General features: G+C 40.7%; 1 protein-coding gene across 5 annotated transcripts in view; it reads left to right on the top strand.

Moving 5' to 3' along the window:
• PTPRG (protein tyrosine phosphatase receptor type G) overlaps nucleotides 1-21,978 on the top strand; it is a 733,896-nt gene that overhangs the window by 486,860 nt on the left and 225,058 nt on the right. For all 5 annotated transcript variants that reach the window (XM_030867610.2, XM_030867608.2, XM_060307591.1 and 2 more), the window contains exon 5: nucleotides 16,601-16,696. In XM_030867610.2, the coding sequence (XP_030723470.1) occupies nucleotides 16,601-16,696 (96 nt within the window). The remainder of the gene's footprint in view (nucleotides 1-16,600; nucleotides 16,697-21,978) is intronic.

Raw genomic sequence — 21,978 nt, 5'->3', positions numbered from 1 at the left:
CTGCCATTTAGTGTTAGATTTAAACCATAAGGAAAATACCTCATCTGTATTTGCATGTTCATAAGTTGCCTTCACTCTGTCAGATTCATTTGCATGTTGCTTTGGTGCTAGACTAGAGGGAGGTGCCCAGGGTAGCCACATCAGCTCCTACAACACATTAATTTTTAAAGTGTTCTTTAGATCAGTCTCTTAAATTCGTTTGCTTTTCCAGTTTCAGTACCATTTGACAAAAGGATGCGTTCGTTTGCGTTCTCTCTGTCTTTGAAATTTTTTTCCTAAGGTACATCAAACTCTTGACAGATATTTGAGTGTCATTTTTCTTGGTTTTTAATAGAGGTAGTGTTCATATTTATAAATGTAATTGCTCTCCAAAGGAAATGAGTAATTTGTAAGCGATTCTCTGTATTTTGAACTTCAGTGCTTTGCTTTTAATATATTTGAAACTTCTCAAGCTGGTGCTTAATATTCTGAAGGCATGATTTGTTTGCTGTAAGAAAGATAAGCATGACTTCTGGTTCACACCTGTGGTGCTGGGGCTCAAAAGTATGCGGTGAGTTGTATTCAGGGCCCTTTGCCGGGACTCCAGGGAATGGTCTCCATTCTGAGATTTCTTCTCATCTAAATGTAAACTAAAATCTTGACATCCCTGATATTCTCCCTCACCCGCAGGGCTTTTAAAGGGTCGGAAGGCTCAAACTGGCTGTTAGATGATTTGGCTTTTCAGCTCTGCCAAGCCAGCTGTTCCTACAGTGCTGAGTTATTAAAACTTTCTATTGGGGTATAACATACCTATAGACACACTGTATAGATACACACACTGTAAGTGTGCGGCACGATGGATTTTACGTATGTGTACACCCAGGTAACTACCACCCAGATCAAGATATGAAATATTTCCACCACCCTTGACGTCTCCCTAGTGTTTCTTCCTGGTCAGTAACCTCGTCTTCACCCCTACGTACTCCCTCTACTGACTTTGGTCCTTTCTGTTCCCTTTTGCCTGTTCGTGACCAAAGTTAATTGCTACTGATATCCAGTGCTCGCTGGGTTAGAGGAGTATTCTTGGGACACTAAAACTCTATAGCTTCTATAGCTCTGAGCCAGGGGAAAGTCCTGTCTGCCTCCAGAATCTTCTGGTAGGCTTTTGATAGTATTGAAGATGTCCATTATTAGTTACCTATTATTTTGGATTATGGTTTTATCTTCTCTCTCCAGTCGGTCTCCCGTGTACATGTCGCGTGCTCAGAGTAGCTTGTTAAGATATTAGTGTCCACAAACTCATTTGTAAGGATCAGTTGATCTCATCAGCTTGCTGTTTCTTGACGGTAGTGGGGACCTCCAGGGAGAGAGACGTGGGCCAGATAATTTGACGAAGAAAAAAGAATCAGGCAAATCTGATTCTTCTAGGAGTCTCTCGTTTCCCCTGATTGCCCGGGAAGGCTGTAAGGAAGAAGAGGCAAGGTTAACAGTGGAGACTGGGGGGGGAGCTGCCTAACGTGTATCTCTTTGGGACATTTGAATTCTTTCCAGTTTATGGAAATGAAACCAAATTGGGAATCCCTATTACGTTTATACGTTTAAAAAAATCATATTTCACAGTCTTAATAGAACTGCATTCTTTTTTAAATTTATTAACCATGTGACAACATGTGACAGGGCATTCAAAGATGAAAAAGATGTGGTTCCTGACTCTACAGTGCTTACACAGGAAAGGCATGTGTGTTGCCAAATAAGTTTACAGATGACTTTTGAAGGCTGAATTACAGCCTATACTGGGAGCAGAAAGTCGTCCCTGCCTCTGGGCTCCTGTGGGGAGGCCGGCTGGTTGGTCAGGCGTCCTAGTCAGGAAATACTTTACATAGCAGGTAACACTTAATTTGAATCGTGAAAGATGGTGAGTAGGAGTTTTCCAGGTAGAATTACATCTTCAGCTTTCCTGCTTCCGGTTGTTCTGCACTGATACACTCACATCATAAATTGCTATTGTGGTTAATATTGTAATTAAGGCCCAATTATGTTTCAAGTGTTAGTGGAATTGAGTCCACGCTTTCATTGCATTGCAAAATTTAAAGCGGTAATTTATATAGGACTATTATTATAGTATTACACTCATTTTAAAGATGACACCATACTTACTTTTTTACATTTTGGATTAGAATTGCAAAATGTGTTAGAAAAAAAAAAGGTGACGGTGCAGCAGAAGTTTAGCTACAACGGCTGCAGTCACTGAGGGCAGGCGTGCTAATGCGAGAGCAGCTCCTGCTTTTTGAGCATCTAACTCGGGCTAGTCTGTCGGCTTTATCTTGTCACATGTGCTTTTCACAGCAACCTCAAGAACTAGATGCTATAATATTTAATCCCACTGAACCGATACTGAAAACTAAGACACATGCAAAGTTCCCCATGTTAGTTTTCTAGGGGTGCCTTAACAAAGTATCATAAGTGGGAGAGCTTCAAACAACAGGAATTTACTGTTGCTCGCTTCTGGAGGCTAATAGTTTGAGATCAGGGTGTCAGCAGCGTTGGTTCCTTTTGAGCGCTTTGAAAGGGAACCTGTTCTTCTCTCTTAGCTGCTGGGGACTTGCCGGTAATCTGTAGCATTCCTTGACTTACAAGTGCGTCACCTGCTTTACCTTCCCAAGGCGTTCTCTCTCCCTGTGTGTGTCTGTGTCCAGATTTATCCTTTTTATAAGAACACAGTCATATTGGATTAGAATCCATCCTCATGACCTCATCTTCACTTGATCATGGGCAAAGACCCTGTTTTCAAGTAAGGTCACGTTCACAGGTATTGTGTTTAGGACTACAACATCTTTTATAGGGAATACAGTTCAACCCATAGCGTTGCATAAGTTCACCCAGCTAGAAAGTAGTGGAAACAGGATTCCAACTCAAGTTCATGTGACTCCCTAGGCTCTGACAGCTCTGCCCTCATGCATTAGCCCCAGTGTTCGTACCCAAGTGTAGCGTGTGCTTCTTAACCCAGCAGCCAGTAGACAAACATGATGTGGACATCTTGTCCAGACAGGATTGATTTGGGAGTATGCCAAAGAGGAAACGTGAGTCCAGTCGTCATGATATTGGAGGTTTTTGACCTCCACTGAGATATAAGTGATGGGCTACATTCTGTGTATGAGGAGCTTCTGAGCCATTAATCTTTTGGCCACGCCACGCGGCGTGTGGAATCTTAGTTTCCCCCACCAGGGATCGAACCCGTGCCACCTGCGTTGGAAACGCAGAGTCTTAACCACTGGATTGCCAGGGCAGTCCCAAGATCAGGGTTTTCATGGGCCTTCTATCTTAGAGAAAGGGGGTAGTAAACCCTGGTCATACCTACAGGACAGTTTGTGAGGTTTTTCTGCTGATCTTTATGGTGAGAAGCCACAGTCCTTCTCAGCTGGACATGGGAGCGTTCTTAGGAAATTCTGATTTAAAGTTCACTCCATCCTTCATCCTCCAGTTTATGCTGTTTTTTCTTGCTCAAGAAGATGGAGAAGTATCACTCTTCCTTTCAGAGAAATGCTTCTTTGTGGGTTGATTGACCAGGGGCATCCAGAAAACTCTGTTTCCTGAGATGTGTTGGGATATCTACACCCCAGATATCTACACACCATTTTCATGTAATAATTATAATAGCTATAGTAATAATGAGGAAGAAGATATTAATATCATCCCGTAGGTTTTGTGGCATTCTTGTTTTCCCTGTAATGTTTAATCCTAACACCAGACCTGTACACTTACAGTCAATCATCAAACCTTTTCTTAAGTCATCATCCTCCAAACTAACCTAATACCATCATCTCAGTTTGCCATGTTTGGAAACAGAGATCTAGAAATATTAAGTGATTTGCCTCCGATTTTAACACCAGACGAGGCACAGCTTGAACTGGAACTTATATTTTCTAAACATATCTTTGCTACTCCATTGTGTGTTTGCTCTGATTATAAGATTCTGAAATCCAAAATCATACTCTGGTGAATTCATGGAAAGCAGAGTCATTCAGCCAAGAATATTTTGAACTACGATCAGAGCAATGATGGTGGCAGAACTCTGTCCTCGTTACCTCTGAGGCCTTTAACCACTTCCTAAAAGCTTCTCCCTAAATCATCGCTTCCAGGTTGTACCCAGTACGTCAGCAGAGCTAGTGTTCTCCCCAGCTTTGGGCAGCCTTGTTTTGCTCCCTAATTCGTTGGTGTTTTTCTGACCGAAGATATGGTCTGGGAGAATTAGTACTGTGTGTTTACTAGGTGTGCACACTGTAATTTTATGGCTAGGTAGGTGGGAAACTATTAGTCTAAATAAATATACTTTTCAACAGAGCAGCTGTATTAAATGAATTGAATAGTCTGTGTATATCAGAAACAGTAGCTCCATCTTTTTTTTTCTTCTTCAGAGTGTTAGCAAGCTTGAATAGTCGTGTGTTTCATTGCAGGCAGAAATAAATGATGAGCGAATCATGGTAAAGTGAAGTCAGGAATAGAGCAGAATCGGGCTTCCCTGGTGGCGCAGTGGTTGAGAGTCCGCCTGCTGATGCAGGGGACATGGGTTCGTGCCCCGGTCCGGGAAGATCCCACATGCCGCGGAGCGGCTGGGCCCGTGAGCCATGGCCGCTGAGCCTGCGCGTCCGGAGCCTGTGCTCCGCAACGGGAGAGGCCACAACAGTGAGAGGCCCGCGTACCGCAAAAAAAAAAAAAAAAAAAAAAAAAAGGAATAGAGCAGAATCATAGCCTGTGTGATGCTGTGCTTTCTGTCGCTAGGGGCTGGTGGATTCATTCCTTTGGAGCGCTTTGCTGATGATGCTGATTTTCTGAGTTTGGCCCCCCAAATGGATCCATTAGCTTCACCTTCTCCTTCTGCAGTGGCTGGTGGGGATTTTGATTTTGTTCTTTTATTTTTTGATTTTTTCTCTTTTTTCCCCCTCATTTTAAGTTTCTTGTCCCCCGCCAGATGAACTATTATTTAGAGCCAGCAAGTATTTTAAACAGGTGCAATAAAACAAACCACCTTTCTTGGCTCAAAACCAATCCCCTCCCTAGAGAAAACCACTGTTGTTAGTTTATGTTATTTTCCAGGTCGTTTTCTTAACTTCCCTTAGTTTCTGTATATCTGTGCATATACATACACAGCAAACATTTTGTTGTATGGCATCTTAAAAGTCAAATGTGTATTTATTCTGCCTCTTGACTTTCTCCATGAGTAATACATCTTCAAGAAATTTGTGTCAGTGCCTACTTGTCAATTTTTTTTTCTTCTCTTCCCTCGGTTATCTTACCAATTCTCTTATTTATTATACATGTGAATTTTTTTCCCATGATACCAGCAATATGGGGCAAATAAATATACTTGTATATTTGTCTTTGTATTTGCAACACTTGTGGCCAAGCCTCAGTTTTCTGAAGAAAGATTCTCCTTAAATTATAAAAGGGAAAATCATTTGAAAAAAATGAATTAAGATCCTCATTCTTATTGGTTATCAGGAAGATTAAAAAATGAAAACAGGAGTGTTCACCCAATGTGTGAAAAAGAAGGATTCATAAATCCAATGTTAGCAGTGGTGTGGGAAGATAGGTTTTCTTATTATTGACTAGAATACAAAAGGTGTGTCCCCTTTTCCAGGGACAATTAGAACCACTTCTAGGGATCTGTCTTAGAGAAAGGATTTTGTGCTCATAGAGGCATGTTCACTTGTTTTTTATTTGTTTGTTTGTATGTTTTTACCAGTGACTCTTAACCTTTCTGGCTTGCAGAGCCCTTGACGATTTTGATGAAAGCCATAGACCACGTGACATCAGGACTGAAAATGTGTTTTGAAGTGTTATCAGCATGTGGTAATAGAAGGAACCATAAGAGTTTATCTGATGAAAAGAGATAGACACTGTCCAGTGTGCACACATGCCACCCTTGGCAGTATTTCAGGAGATGTGCAGCCCTTCTGGAAGCCACATCCGTAGCTCCATAAATTGGTTTTCCGTCCTCTACCAACCAGTTATCTACCCAAAGCTGTTGGCTATGAGGGAGACTTTGAAATCAGAGAGGGTTCGAATAGAGCAAGGCAATGCATTTCCTCTCGTGCGAAAAATAACTTCCTTCCATTTATTTATTCCACAGTCATTTAATGAGTACCTGCTATGGGCTTGGTCCTGGGGCCAGTACCACCCAGTGGGAGAGGTCCCAGCACACTGGACCTAGCAGAGTCCATTGTAAGCGCACCTCCACCAGAATTACACAGAAGGCCTGAGCAGCAGAGAGCTGTTTTAAATGTTCTAGTTCAATGGACCAAACTAATCTAAAAGATGCCTCACTGCGGAGATTACCTTTAGAACACTAGAGGGTGTGGTTTTGATTTATAGAACTCAAAAAAGCTTTTGGGAAGCATCCAGATTGTCTGGCATGTGTGTTCTCAGAAATGTTTTGCATAAACCTGTTTCTTAGGGAGACCCTCCTGATTTGGCAACATTTAGCTGCAAAGGGCAAAATGCAGTTTTCTGGATAAAACTGCGCAACTTTTCTTTGTGCACAAGGTTTCTTGCAGGCTTCTGGCTGGGAGAAAGGGAGGGGATACAACCAACTCTATACCTGTGTTAATTTTATTAAGCTTGATTGCAAACTCATGGCAGCATCATTTCCCCAGAACCTATTATGAGGTAGAAAATACAATATCAGAAATGAGGAAAGAACCATAATGGGAACTTCGGGTGAGTCAGTAACAAATAAACTGTATTTCAGGTTTCTTGTATTTCAAAACGGGAGACCTATTGCTGATTCCTCGTTGGTTTGGAATGATTTATAGCCTTTTATTTGTGGTTGAGTGTTGCAGTCTATGTTGTCATGGAAATTCTATTGAATTTATAGGTCCATTTATCCAAAATGATTTTCCAGACTTTATTTCATGGTGAATCATGCGGCTGTTACTCCCAAGTACAAGCGATTTCTAAAAAGCTTCACGTTACAAAGAGCGCAAACGCTGCGGTGGTTATTTTCGTGTTTTTGAAATACAAATGAGTTCCAGATGCACCTAGGTGGTCCCCTTCCCCTCCGCTGTGTCCAAGGTGTTAAGCATTTCAGAACTAGAAGCTTATGTACAAAACAGCTCTGCAAGCAAGGAAAGGTGGTTTTAATAGAAGAGAAGGTTATTACAGTAACTGCAATAGGTGCAAGAGGTCTTGAAGCTACTAGTTTACAGGTAAGGGCAAGACTCTCCAATCTTTGAGCCCCGTTACAGCAGACTTGTTCCACCTGCAAGTTCGGTAGTAGAAAAGAGAAAGGAAAACAGAGCTTTACCACATCCATCGACTAGACTTTGTGTGGCAGTGGGTGTAGGTGAGGTTTCTACACTTCAGCACTATTGACATTTTCGGCAAAATAATTAGTTGCTTTGGCGGGGAGTGTCCTATGCACTGTACGGTGTTTAGTAACCTCCCTGGCCTCTACCCACTAGATGCCAGTAGGATCTACCCCCTAGTGACACCAAGCAAAAATGTCTCCAGATATTGACAAATGTCCTCTGGGATCCAGAAATCACCCCTCTTTGAGAACCATTACCCTGGAAGCTTTGTGCTAGGATCCTAGCGATAACTAATAGGTAGTTCTCTCTGCCAATGGGAAATCTGATGAGGATGTTGTGTGCAGAGGATTTTTAAAGTGTAGGCTGTGCAGTCAAATGCCTGGGTTTGAATCCTGGCTTTATTACTTCTTAGACAAGACCCAATATCTCAGCCTTAATTTCCTTTTGTATAAAATGGGGAAAATATTATAATGGTACCTACCCTCCAAATACCCCAAGGACTGAAGGAATTAATTCACGTAAAGTATTGTAAGCATTGGATACATTAAAGCAGCCCTCCGCTGCTGCCTCTGGGCTTCATTTTGCAGTGTCTGCCCCAAGGGAAAGGGTGGAAAGAAGCAGCGCTAGGTCCATGTAATTGTTATTTAGTCCTCGGCTGGTGTGATTCTGCACACTCTGAGCCAGCCACCCTAACTTGCTCTATGACACAGGTAAGATCTCCCTAGCCTTATCCTCCTGCTTAGAACAGCCTCTGTTGAATGCAATGGGTACAGAGCAGGGAAGCAACGTCAGACGTGCTCCATTATTATAGGAGAAGACTATATTTTGTTCATCCCAGTTTCAAAAGCACAGCTTTTTCACTCATTTTATTTCTTTATTATCGAAATATACACAAAGAGTAAAATTCACAAGTAATCAGCGTACAGCTGAACGAATTTTCTCACTCGGAACCAGACCCCAGATCAAGAAAGAGCACTTTCTCGCCCCCTCCTTCCCCAAGATCCCTCTTCCAGTTACCACTCGCCAGGGGTAACCACTGTGTTGGCCTCTGAGTGGAAGAGTTTTTCCTGATTTTGTACATCATTCCAGCAGAATCACACAGTATATCTTTTTTTTTTTTTTTTTAAGAAAATTTCTGGGTGTTTTGTCTCAGCATGGTTTGTGAGATCCATCCATATCATTACCTGCCATTGTAGTGCATTCTACATTGGCACTACAATTGTCACTGATTAGCATCTGGGTAGTTTCCAATTATTGGAGAGCCCATTGTTGATTAGCATCTGGGTAGTTTCCAATTTGGGTTTATTGAAAACAGCCCTTTCACTAACTTATTTGTGTTTTTCCCTTTTCTCTTTTTCCCCCATTAACTAATTTTTAAAGACACATGAAACAATAGGGGGCCTATCGTAAACCAGATGCCGTGGGAGGTGCTTTACTTGAGTTATTTTATTTAATCCTCAGTGTAGCCCAGTGACAAACTTCTGACCCTCAGTTTCCTCATGGGGCTGCTAGGACGCGGAGAGGCTGACTAACTTCAACCGGCGGCTCACACAGCTATTGAATGGGAGAGCTGGAACTTACGACCCTCCTTCCTGCGTCCGTGATGAGGGAATCTAACCAACACGTAGCCAGATGCTGAACCTACCTCACTTATGTCCAAACTGAGGCTGAACTGTAAGACATAACTCCACAAATCATGCATAGTAAATCCCTTACTGTTGGAAGCAAGAGCCTGAACTTTTCCCTACCAAGAGACGAGTGCAAAAGTTAAATGTTTGACTAGTCAGATGAATCACCGAGCCAGAAATTCCAAAAATCAACTAATAAATAGACTTATAATGGCATAAACAGGTTACACGCAGAGACTTTTAAAAGGGATCCCCAAAACACCCTGACACCTGATGGTATAGGAGTCATAGGCCTGCTGTGCAATTTGGGTTCTCCTGCTCCCAAAATTTGGATTCCTGCTGTATATAGTTGAAGATAATTCCATATTACAGAGCAAGGGAAATAATTAAGGATTAGTGCACTCTGTGATTAATGATACTGTATAAAGCAAACGTTTCAGAATGTTTATTTAAATGCTACCTTGCACGTAAAGATGTTGAATACCTGCTGTTCTCTGGGCCACGGTTCTTCTAAAAATATTCTTTCAATGAAGGCTGTGTGAAGCCCACACACAGGTTTCTTTGCTACACCTTGTGGCATGACTCATTGAGATTGTTGACCGGCCCAAACGATTTATTTTCACTTTTATTTGCATATCCCTTCTGGTCATAAAGAAAGTAATAAAGATACATACTAATAAACAGTGGGAGCTGTTGAATGTCTTCTTACTTTTCCCAAACATGTGAGTAGTGATTCGTTATTACAGTGATCCCATGAGGTCGGTATTACCTCTATGTGACAGAAGGGGACACTGAGCCTTAGAGATCTCAGGTGTCTTCCGTATACAAATCAGGTCTGATGCTGTAGCCCATGTCCTTTGGTCTTCATTTAATATCACCCAGTTGTGTTGTCTGTCAAGTTCATGGATATTTTTCTGTAAGTCGCGAGAGTGTGAACTGGGTTGTAGTAGGATATAATAGAACGTAGCCCCATTCTGCAGGGGAGAGGCTTGTTAGAAAGGGATGAATGAAGAGGACAGAGCTCAGAGCTCAAAGAAACTCAAAAAGGAACAGGGTTGCAGAACCGTTTTATAATGTGATGCACAGGCACGTATAAATATGTCTGGGTGTGTTTTGCTTAAAATCAGTAGTGACATTTAGGGGTGTATTAGTCAGAGTTCACCAGAGAAATAGGACCGATAGGGGTTATATACGAGAGAGAGACAGACAGAGAGGGAGGGAGATTGAGATTTTAAGGAAATGGCTTCCTCAGTTGTGGAGATGGGCAAGTATGCAGTGTACAGAGCAGGCTGGAAATTCCAGCAAGAGATGATGTTGCAGGCTTAAGTCTCAAGGCTGGAAGCTCAGGCCGAATTTCTGTGTTGCAATCTGGAGACAGAATTCCTTCCTCTTAGGGCACCCTCTGGCTTTCAACTGACTGCACGTGGCCGCCACATTATGGAGGGTAATTGGCTTTACTCAGAGTCTAGTGATTTAAATAGTAGTCATAGATTTTTTTAAAAATACCTTTACAGCAACATCTGGAATAATATTTGACCGAACAACCAGGCACCATAGCTAGGGCCAAGTCGACACATAAAATTAACCATCACAGGGGGTAACAATATAATCATGACCCTTTAAAAAAGTAACTGGGAGTGAAGACTGTTCATTGATATAAAACAAAACACCCATATCATAGTTCTGAATTCAGAGTGTTTGTTATATAATATATATAGTGTGTATTTATCATTTTTCTCCATAATTTAAGTGGATAGATTTTCTTGTGTTGGGAGTGTTAAAATTTCAGACTGGAGTTGCTTGGGTGGAAAACAGTTTGAAATTCCTTGCAGATGAAAGAGAAAGTAATATAATCTGGGTTTAGCAGACCCATACCTGAGTCCACTTAGGCATTTCATAGTGATTTGGGCTTATATTTGGGCCTTCCTGAACATTTTCTCCAGCAGTTTAAGTCCGTTCATTCTCTTAGTATCCTGATCTCTCCCTGCTACTCATGTTATTTATTCTTAGAGATAGCAAGAACCTCATTATACTGATTGTGGCTTTATCATCTGACTATCGTGCAGCTAGCTACCCAGAGCTCCCACTCATTTTATTCATTCCAAAATATGAATTAATAGTATTTACAAGAACAGCACTGTTCAATACACAACCTTTAACTAGGCAGGTAGCCTTCCTGCCCTCATCAGTCTTCCTGTCTGATGGCAATGGCAGAATGAAAGAATTAGAACGTGTTGTGTTGAGTGTGTGTGATCTGGCTATATAGTAGTGAAGGTACAGCATAATCTAAAAATTAAGTTAGAGTAAGAACCTATTATCCAAAACCTTAATTCTGACACCATCATTTGCAAATCATCCAACAAGTGGAACCAGCAAATCATGAACTGTGTTGGGATTTTTACTTTGTCTTTGCTACATGTTTTTATTCTTAGGCAACTGTTTTTTGCCCACTGCCATGTTCTCAACTGGCTGACTACATGGTAGCCCTAAGAATGATCAGGAAAATACATTTTGCCTCTTCAGTTCTGTTATCTACTGCCTCTTATTAATTCTGCTCTTGCCTTTCTAGTCACCATCTTTATTTCACTGTGTTTATGTCTCACCTATTCTTTTCCTGTAGCTTTTCCTATGTGTTCTTCCATTCTGTTAAAGATGAACGACAGTATCCTGGAAATGTCTGATGAATCTATCGGTAGATGGCCTTTCCTCTGGGCTGTCTGCGTGCCATTTCCTTAATTCATCATGAATTTTTTTCTCGGGCCATGTACGTGAGGGGGGTTACACGTTGCAGAAATATTATGTAAGTTTTTTGAGAGGAAATTAAAATGTAGAGCTTTCTAAATCACCAAAGAAAGTACTGCTGGATTTTCCACTCTTGCATTGGGATCATTTCTTCTTGCCGCCATCACGACAGGGATGTGAGAGCTGACTTACACAAACAACTACCACATTAGAGAATAGGAAGTCCACCTTCAAGAAAATATCCCCTCTTGCCAATTGCCTGTATTATTCTGTATTCATTTAGTGTATGCCTTACGTGACCATGAGCCATTTACTACTTTAGGCATTTTTGTGGTACATGTATCTACAACTCAACTTTGGCATTCAAAAAAAAGTGTGAACCTTGTCTTATTATTGATATTTTTGTCTTCCCAAGTGCAAACTGTCTTCATTTGTCATAGTGCCTTATACATAATAGGCATTAAGCAAATTTTTTTGCCTACTGGAAGGAAGCACAGTGATTAAGGCTTTGACTAGGATCGGAACAATTCGTTTTTATCCCAACCCCACCCTCCGTCCTAAAGAGTGTTGTAATTTTAGAAATCCTTCTTTCCTTTGGCTGTAAAATGAGGATCATGGTGGTACCTACTTCAGTGAGTATCAATGAATGAGAGTACAGTGCCTGATATACAGTAGGCACTTTATAAATATTTGAAAAATAACAACATGAAGAAAAGTACAGATGGCCATCGTTTTCAGATTTGTTGATTTTTATTTATTCAGCTTAACACAGATAGTGATACAAATTGGAAACCTGGCATATATATAGTTTTAAATCAAACTGCAGCTAGGACAGTTTTAAATGTAAGGGGGGAAATAGAACATAGCGGGAGAAAAGGGCAGCCGAGTGGGCATTTTGTTGTGACTCTGTATACATCATGCTAGGACCCTATAACACGAGAGCATTGACTGCTGTCAACCCTGTTCTCACAGAACCTATCACATCTTCTTCCCGTTACTTGATAGTGTTGTCATTCATTCGGCCATTTTCCCTATGTATGATTTAGCACATGCTTCCTGGTCAGTGACGGGGTAGAATACCGTTTTCCAAATGTCAGGTTATGTCACATTATACTCGATGTTATCTATCACCTTGATCTGGCTAGAGGAATTCCTGCAGATTTTTCCATTCCAACCATTACACGAGGTCAAATTAAATGATCCACCAGGCCTGTTTTTCTTGCTCATGAGTTTAAAATACTTTATAGGACTGGTCCTTCCGTTGCACCCTGGTCTACCCACAGTCTACCAGTGGCTTTTTTGGTTGACCTTCATACAGTTTGTTTCTGTTGTTGGGGAGACTTACATATCTCATGGCACTCTTTGTGTTGGAGGGACATTCATTTACACCAAGTTGACCCAGTTTTCTGTCCTGGTTGGAATAGACATACAGAGCCTCAAGCTGTACGGTTTTCTTGAAGAACCAAAGTGTTCCAATATCAAACATATTTGGAAAATATTGAGTTCACACTCTTTGGTCTTTAAATACCATTCCTCACTAAAAGAAACCAGGGCTCAGTCAAGAAATGGCCAATTCCAGGGCTGGAACAGGGGAAATGCAAGGTGAGGTTAGAACATCTGTGCCAGCTAGTAAGGAGGTGCTAAAGGATGAAAAATGATGGGAGCACGACAAAATGACAAAGGAATCTGTTTGAAGGGTCTCCTGCTGGGCAGATTGGTGCTCTGTGAAGCCACAGTACTACAGCTGTGGTCCCCTGCCCAAAAGGCACGACCTGAGTCTAATCATGAGAAACCATGAGACCGACCCCAATTCTACATAATAACCGGGCTGCACACTTCAGACTACCAAATAAAGAAAAAGAAAGGCTGAGTAACCGTCCCAGGTGAAAGTTGGGGGTCGGAGGGGTCAGTACGAAGAGACATGGCAACTGAATGCAAAGTTAGGTCCTAGATTGGATTCCTGGACCAAGAACCAAATAATGGTCTATAATAAACTTTGTGTCAAAGTGAAACTTGCTCATTTTAATAATGTTACTGTGGCTATGTAACAGAATATCCTTATTCTTAGAAACGATACGCTTAAGTATGTATTGGTAAAGGGGCGTGTTTTCTCCCACCTAACGATTAAGTGAATCAGGGAAGATAATTGCTTGGAGGGAGAGAGGAAGAATGCAGATGGGTAAAATATACATTGGTGATGTGTGTAAAGAATATAAGGGACAGTTAATAGATCTCTTTATTGCCCGATTTCCCAGGTTTTTTCTTCAGTTTCAATTCACCACGTTTCTACAGGAAGAGGATTGCTATACAGTAAGCTTGACTTCAATTCACATTATTAGAGGGAACGCACTTTGCGGGAGGCTGAAGGAAGGCTCTGAACATGGCACTTGAGAGCAGATACAGAAGGTTGATGGGCTTCCTCGCAGTATTCAGCAGCCACCCCGATCCCTTCCAAAGATGTTTTTGTAAAATAGGTTTCTAGCCTGTGCCTAAAGTTGTCTCATCAACAATAACAACAAAATGATTTCAAGTCCAGTGCCCTCTCGGCAAAACTCCACCTACTTATTTATTTTCGTATTTAAGATACCTTTAAAAGTTAATATAGTTCAATAGACTACAACTTGAGAGAAATAGCAAGGAAAGCTGATACTTCAGACCTATGGCTGCTGTTCTCTTTATGAGACATTTTATTATCCTGACGGGTGGAGCCGTGACTCAAAGACATTTTCTAAAAATGAATTTCCTCACCCGGTTGTAAATGAAAATGCTCTTGAAGAGATCTTAAAGTATTTTGTATCACACACTATTCAGGTGATGCGTTAAACAATGCTAACCCTGCTCATGGGCTGAAGAATAAGAAAACCTTCTGTGAACTTAGTTCATTTGAGGGCCTGGGTTTTCAAAGGAAAGTTAAGTGTAATTTTCTGAATATACTTATGCAGAGTTTCTTTCTTGGGTTAGTGGCATTGTCCCCAAAGCAATTCACCCAGTATTAAACTATTTTAATCTGCACCTCATTGAATGGATTTTTCCTCAGAGTAAATTCATGATGTCTGTAGCCGTCCAGATGTAAAGGCAACACATGTATAAGAGGTTGCCAGCGTCAGTGGGAATGCAGAGTCTAAGGAAAATAATTCACCGTAAGAAAGAATATTCTCCAAAAGAATCTACCCATCCTTCTCCCATCCACTTGGTTATCTAACTTTTCCTTAAAAGTGTCCTGATTTGGGCTCCCTAAATATACCCTTCAGAGAAGATATGTCACCTTGTTCTTAACGTCTTGGTTACTTCAGTCAGCAGGACTCTGTTCACCTTTGACGTGTACTTCAGCTTGTCTCTCTGACTTCCCTTTTCCCATTGGGAATTTATCATTTAGTATCAAGTCTCCATACTCCATCTGGGGTGTGGTTGTTCAGAAAATAGCATCATGTCATTTGGAAAAGTGGGAAAATAGAGGTCATGGAAGAGAGCTAATGATAGAGGAGATTTGATTTTCTGGAAAGAGTAGGGGCCATTCTAGAAGATTCAGTGCAATCACATTCATATTAGACATCTAAAGATACCTGCCAAAAGTTAATGTGACAAGGATGACGATTTGTGGAGCACAGTTAAGGTCCAGGCATAGTGCTACACACTGTACCCTGCACCTACATGTTTGATCCCCACACCCATCCTACCAAGGGTAGGATGATCAAGCGCTTGATTCTATACGGAAGGAATGATGCTTAGATATTCGCTGGCTTGCCTGAGGGCTCACATGCAAGTAAACGAAGAAGCTGGAATAGGGTCTCAGATCTTTTATTTTTATCACATATGTAGTCTCTCAAGAATACTCTGTAGGTTGTTTTTGTTCTCTGAATTGTTCAGGTATTGAGGAATGTGCAGACATTAAAATTGTATAATTATTTTAAGTTGATTTATCCGTGTTCTGCTTTTTGAGTGAGAAACCCTTGCCACATGTAAGAGAAGGTATTTAAGGTTGGGATGAGAGCACCTGGACTTTACACTCATCAACTGATGTTTCTTTTTAACCAAGTCGGCATCAACTTTCTGAAGTACGATTTCCTCATCTGTAACTGAATGTAGTAATTTCTGCCCAGTCTTCACAGGGATTGTTAGATAGATTTAGTGAAATCATGAATGGGATGGCTTTTTGCAAACTGAAAAATATTAAGCATTATTTATTTATTTTTTTGTGGTACGCGGGCCTCTCACTGTTGTGGCCTCTCCCGTTGCAGAGCACAGGCTCCAGACGCGCAGGCTCAGCGACCGTGGCTCACGGGCCCAGCCGCTCCGCGGCATGTGGGATCCTCCCGGACCGGGGCACGAACCCACGTCCCCTGCATCGGCAGGCGGACTCTCAACCACTGCGCCACCAGGGAAGCCCTATTAAGCATTATTATTATCATTACCACTATATTCTATTTTGATTGACTAAAATAGTCCATTTGGACTGTTTCTCAAAGCTACTGAGAGCCCCCCTCAGATTCTCGTCATTGGAATGGGCATTATCTATAAACATGTGTCCATTTAAGCGTTTATAATTTTAACATAGGGACTGAATCTCACAGTCTTAGTTTCCTACTTCATGGTATTTAACTGCATTAAAATTTTGTTTCTTAATAGGGACATTTCACCATGACATGAGTATTAGGTAATAAGAAGGTGTTGGTGTTACTTATTTTGTGTGGCCTGAAGGCATTGTAGTTATGTGGAAAGATGTGTGTTTTAGTGATACCTACTGAAGTATGTAGGAGTAAAACGATACGATGTCTGGGGTTTGCTTTCAAATACTTTAGCAAAGAAAAAAGTATGGATAGATGAGTACCTTTGGCAAAATCTTAGCATGTTGGGGAATCTGGGTCCATTGTACTACTCTCTCTACTTCTGCATAGGTTTTCCTAATGTATTTTCCTAATACGTTTTTTAATTGTTCTTCTACAGATGCAGATTTTCTTTTACAATCCAGATGACTTTGACAGCTTTCAAACTGCCATTTCTGAAAACAGAATAATCGGAGCCATGGCCATATTTTTTCAAGTAAGTTAACGGTGGGCTTAAGCATTGATACTTCAACCAAAGAGTTCTCTCGAGTATTTTTTTTTTAATTCACCGAATTGTTCTATGTTTAATGAATGCATCTGTTTTCTAGTTCACACCTGTCTAAATGAAAGATATTTCATATTGTCTAATGTGTGATTTAAAATGTAAATAAGTATGTTTAGAAACATAATGAAAATTTTTGCATGAATTATTCTGATTTTATTGCTACTTGACTGGTGCACAGATTGAAGAACACATTTATCATCTAAGTTACTTCACTGCTGAAGCGTCTTGAACAGGTTCCTACAGCATATTAAGAGACTGATGTAAAAAAAAAAGTGGTTTTTCTTTGGAGCAACTTTAAATTTGACATTACTTGCAAGTAGGTTAATAAATTGCATTGGTCATTTATCTAAAGAGACCTCGTTCCCACCCCACCCCACCCCCGCCAGAAATCCCCATGGTAACTAAAATTTTTATTGGGACCATTTCCAAGTTAGTACATTTTCATTAAATGAAGTCCCTAGTGTGGGTTTTGGCACACAGTAGACATTTGGTAAATGCCAAATAAAATATGTATCTGTGTCCAGCCATCCCTGTTTCTATGGGATGGATGGAGACCCTGTGGTATATGTGTCTTCTCTGCACGTACAGAAGTCTATTCTGGGCACTGTGCTGTTGCCAGTTCACTTGGGTTCTGTCTGGACGCCTTCTGCATCTAAACCGTGATTGTTTTGCCTTAGGCAATACTGAGGTCACTTGAACTTCCATTCTTAGACAGTTTCCACTTACATAGTTACCTCTTATTTTCTGTTATTGTCCTCTTAGCACACTGTTTTTCATGTTGCTGGACCTCTACTCCTGCAGCCCTGCCATCAGACCTACCCCTGCCTCCCTCCCTGTCATGCCCACCCATGTCCAGTCCAACCAGGTTCTCCTTTATAGGTCATCCTTTTTATAGAAAATAAATTTTAAGAATGTTTTTATGAGTACTGGCAGGTCTGTTTCACAGCGTGCTCTACCCAAAAGCTTTCTGTTTTTCCGGCTCTAGAAACTCTTGTTAAATGTAAGCCCAACTAAAGTATTGGGCAGGGGGGGCACATTGGTGTACAAACCAGCAAAAGACCTCAGTGTGAAATCTAGGTTTTGGATTTTTAAAGTATTTCCAGGACACGAGTGTAGTTCAGATACAAAGAAATTTAATGTGTATTTCATCTGGTTAGTCCTCTAAATTTTGACTTGCTGTCCTGTAGACACAAAATAGAGGGCAGATAATATAAAATAGAATAGTTTTTCTTTTTTTTCTTTTTTTTTCTTTTTTTTTAGGTAGCAGCTGTGTTGAGCTGCTTTCTTTGTTTTCTTTATGAGTCCACATATGCATTTATACATCAGAGTTTACACTATGTCATGTAGTGGAAAGAAGACGGTATTGTTATTTTAATATGGCAGTCTCGTTAGAACCTGTATTTTGAGATCTCTGTGTTTTGAATCTTTCTAATAAGAATGCTAAATTTGGGAGTTTGGTATTTCTCCCCCAAATAGAGAAATCTTGACCTGTATTTCCAAATTCAAACCTGGCATGTTACATTTTGGTATTGAAGAGGTATTTATGATTGTTTCAGCAGTGATTCAATGCCAGATATGGTACCAGTTGCTACATTAAATATATAAGATGAATATAGTCAGCTCCTGCCCACTAGGAGGACCTCGCTGTCACAGTCCCATGTGATAATGGCTAGAACGACATGAGTAGAGAAACTTTTCCACTTGTAAAAGGCTGTGGTCTGACTTGGTGCTCATAAACTCACATATTCATTTTCCAGAGTGATAGGATGTGAATGACCTACCAGTGCATGTCTAGGCAAGGCTAATTTCTGTGCAGTTGCTGTAGCTTTGATGCCAACTTACTCCACACACTAGAATAATTTTCTAACACTTTCCATTTTTCATTATCTTTGTTTCTTTTTTCTTCCGGATCATGTGCCTGTTATGCTGGGTAGTTTTGGCTCTCTCGCTGCCTTTGCTGTGATTAGATATGATGAGGTTCTTATGTTTCCAAAACACCAAAGCAAACACAAACCTAGCAGACACATGGCCGACCAGGAAACCATATATTGGCTGAGAGGATAGGTTGCCTGCAGGTGGTCCTATTGTGGCTCATGGACATGATTATGGATGCTACATAGTGTTTACAATTATTTTCTTCAGTTAAATATGGAAGATTTTACATAAAATTTCCTGATGATGTTGCAGTAATCAAGATCTGAGTAGTGACTCTCTGTCTCCTTCGGAGGGGGTGTGAATTCCCATGGCAGCACAGTCTCTAGGCGGTTTTCTTCATGACTTCCTGTCAACATGACCTTGAGATCATGACTCCAACCTGGACCCCAGTAACTTTGACTAGTGCCTGACATCTTTTGGTTACAGACAGAGTTGAAGGTCAGTCTCAGTGCTGAAATATAGTGAGCTGGGTTTCCCCTGAGTGCTTTGTGTGAACACTGGTAAAGGAAGGATCGCCTCCAGGTATGGAAGAAAACAAGTCATGGCAGCCCCACGTGGTCTTACGCGTTTGGGCCCACACAGCGCTAGAAGGCGCATTCACTTCATAGCTACTCCTGACTGGAATATTTATTACCGTTTTCCAACATATGTTAGTCATGCATCTCGAGGAAGGAACACCTCTATTCTAGTTCACACACCTTTGGCCTCGCAGCCTTCTAGAAGATATACGGGAAAGGAAGGGGAAAGTCTGATTTTAAAGGATTTTTTAAATAAAGAAGTTAAAACATGAAATTGGCAAGGGATGGAGATATTTGTTGTTAAACCACTAAAGAGAATAAATAAATGCTTGTTTAGCTAATTTATATTAGTACAAAGTTAATTATTTTCTGTTCGTTAAAATAGAATCTCCACTATACTAGTTCGCCTGATTTGAATTCCTGTGGAAATGTAAATGCCAAAAGTTATTAAAATGCTCTCTTGATATATTATTCTGATAACACTCTACTTGGGTTATCTGTTTGAAGAAGTAAGAAATGAAAACCTAGGTTTATAAGACAGTTGAAATGACAGTGGAATGATAAGGCAATTTGTCGAAGGATGCTTTGCTTTGAAAATAACTCAAAAAGATTTAAATAGCTTTGATTTAAGGTTACAAATCTTTGTCGACTTAAGTTGGGATTACATCCTAATAAACCCGTCATAAGTTTAAAATATCTTAAGTGGAAAATGCATTTAATACACCCAAGTTACCGAACGTCATAGCTTAGCCCAGCCTCCCTTAAACACGCTCAGAACACTTGTATTAGCCTGCAGTTGGGCACAATTATATAACACAAAGCCTTTTTTTTTTTGTGGTACGCGGGCCTCTCACTGTTGTGGCCTCTCCCGTTGCGGAGCACACGCTCCGGACGCGCAGGCTCAGCGGCCATGGCTCACGGGCCCAGCCGCTCTACGGCATGTGGGATCCTCCCGGTCTGGGGCACGAACCCGCGTCCCCTGCATCGGCAGGTGGACTCTCAACCACTGCGCCACCAGGGAAGCCCCAAAGCCTATTATATTAACAAAAAGTCTAACACAACATGAAGTTTTGACTGTCTCATGGAATTTACTGAATTCTCTACTGAAAGGGAAAAACAGAACGGTTGGGTACGGAATGGTTGGACGAGTACTGGTTGTTTACCCTTGTGATCCAGTGGCTGACTGGGAGCTTCGGCCCACTACCCTGCCCGGCGTCAGGAGAGAGTATCTCACCATATCGCTAGCCCAGGAAAAGATCAAAATCTGAAGTAATGTGTGTCACTTTCACACCATCATAAAGTCAAAGAAGTCATAAGTTAGGGACCATCTGTATAGAGCACAGAGTACTCAATCCTCAGATTGACCTTTACCTTTAACTTGACCTCAATTATTTTCTTTTAATATATTTTGGAGTATAGTTGATTTACAATGTTCTGTTAGTTTCAGGTGTACAGCAAAGTGAATCACTTATACATATGCATATATCCACTTTTTTTTTTTAGGTTCTTTTCCCATATAGGCCATTGCAGAGTATCGAGAAGATTCCCTGTGCTATACGTAGTGTGTATATGTCAATCCCAATCTCCCAATTTATCCTTACCCCTGGTAACCATAAATTTGTTTTCTACATCTGTGACTCTACTTTTTTTTGTAAATAAGTCCATTTGTACAAACAATAAATGCTGGAGAGGGTGTGGGGAAAAGGGAACCCTCCTCCACTGTTGGTGGGAATGTAAATTGGTACAACCACTATGGAGACCAGTGGGAGGTTCCCTCAAAAACTAAAACTAGAACTACCATTTGACCTATATTTTTTTAGATCAAGAATCTTCTATGATCGCCCTCAGAATTGGGTTCTGATTTGGTTTTTCCTTCTTCCAATCTGTTTCTTCATCATTCCTCTTGGAACGCGTCCCTCCATTTTCCCACCAGCATCGAAATGTCTTCGAACTGTGCACCCTTATTAATGGTTTTCAGTCTGATGCTCTTAGAGGTTTGGGCTCCCCAAACTTTTTTAAATTTTGATTACTGTGGTTTTATAGGTTTGATTTTTGTGGATTTTTTTTTTTTTTTGAGGAAGCACATGATTATCTTTGAACATGTTATGGGGAGGAAACCTCAGGTGTTTTACTACCCAGTTGCTACTGTTATTTGAATGCCAGAAATTTTATTTTTATTGATTTCCTGATTCCATTGAACTTTAGAATGATAAATGCATGATTCTTTAAGAGCATCTGTGTTTAGAAATTTTTCTCGTGTGGTTCTTTCCAGCTTCCTTGTTAGACCCTTTTGGGTTTAATCGCTTCTGAATCTTTGCATCAGACACAAAGATAAAATTTTTATCACGTCTGCATCCAGAGGCCCAGTCAACAGCATATTTCTTGTACATTTAGGAAATAAATAAATTGATTTTTAGGTTGTCTTAAAGTATTTCTTTTTTGACAACCTATCTTCACCAACTCCATTGAGGCTTCTTCATTTAATGTTAGCGGCTCTGCTGCTTCTGGGAGGATTGAGCCCCTTTACACGAGTATTTGCTTTTTTCCTATTTAAATTTCTACCCACTATCTGACTGCTGTCCTTTGGTTTTCTCTAATGTCTGTCACTCAGTCATTTGGGCCCTCTTCACTTCTGCCCTTCTTTCATTGTTGAAAGCAAACTTCAAAACTCAAATGTTTCAAAAGTTGCTAACGCGTTCTTTATATCATCTTGGTGGTACCGACTGCTTAATTATTTTTCTCCATCTGGAGAGGCTTAGT

Source organism: Globicephala melas, chromosome 11 (genome assembly GCF_963455315.2).
Source record: "Globicephala melas chromosome 11, mGloMel1.2, whole genome shotgun sequence".
Lineage (NCBI taxonomy): Eukaryota > Metazoa > Chordata > Mammalia > Artiodactyla > Delphinidae > Globicephala > Globicephala melas.
Note: the sequence above shows the minus strand (reverse complement) of the source record. Positions and strands in the feature narration are given on the sequence as shown.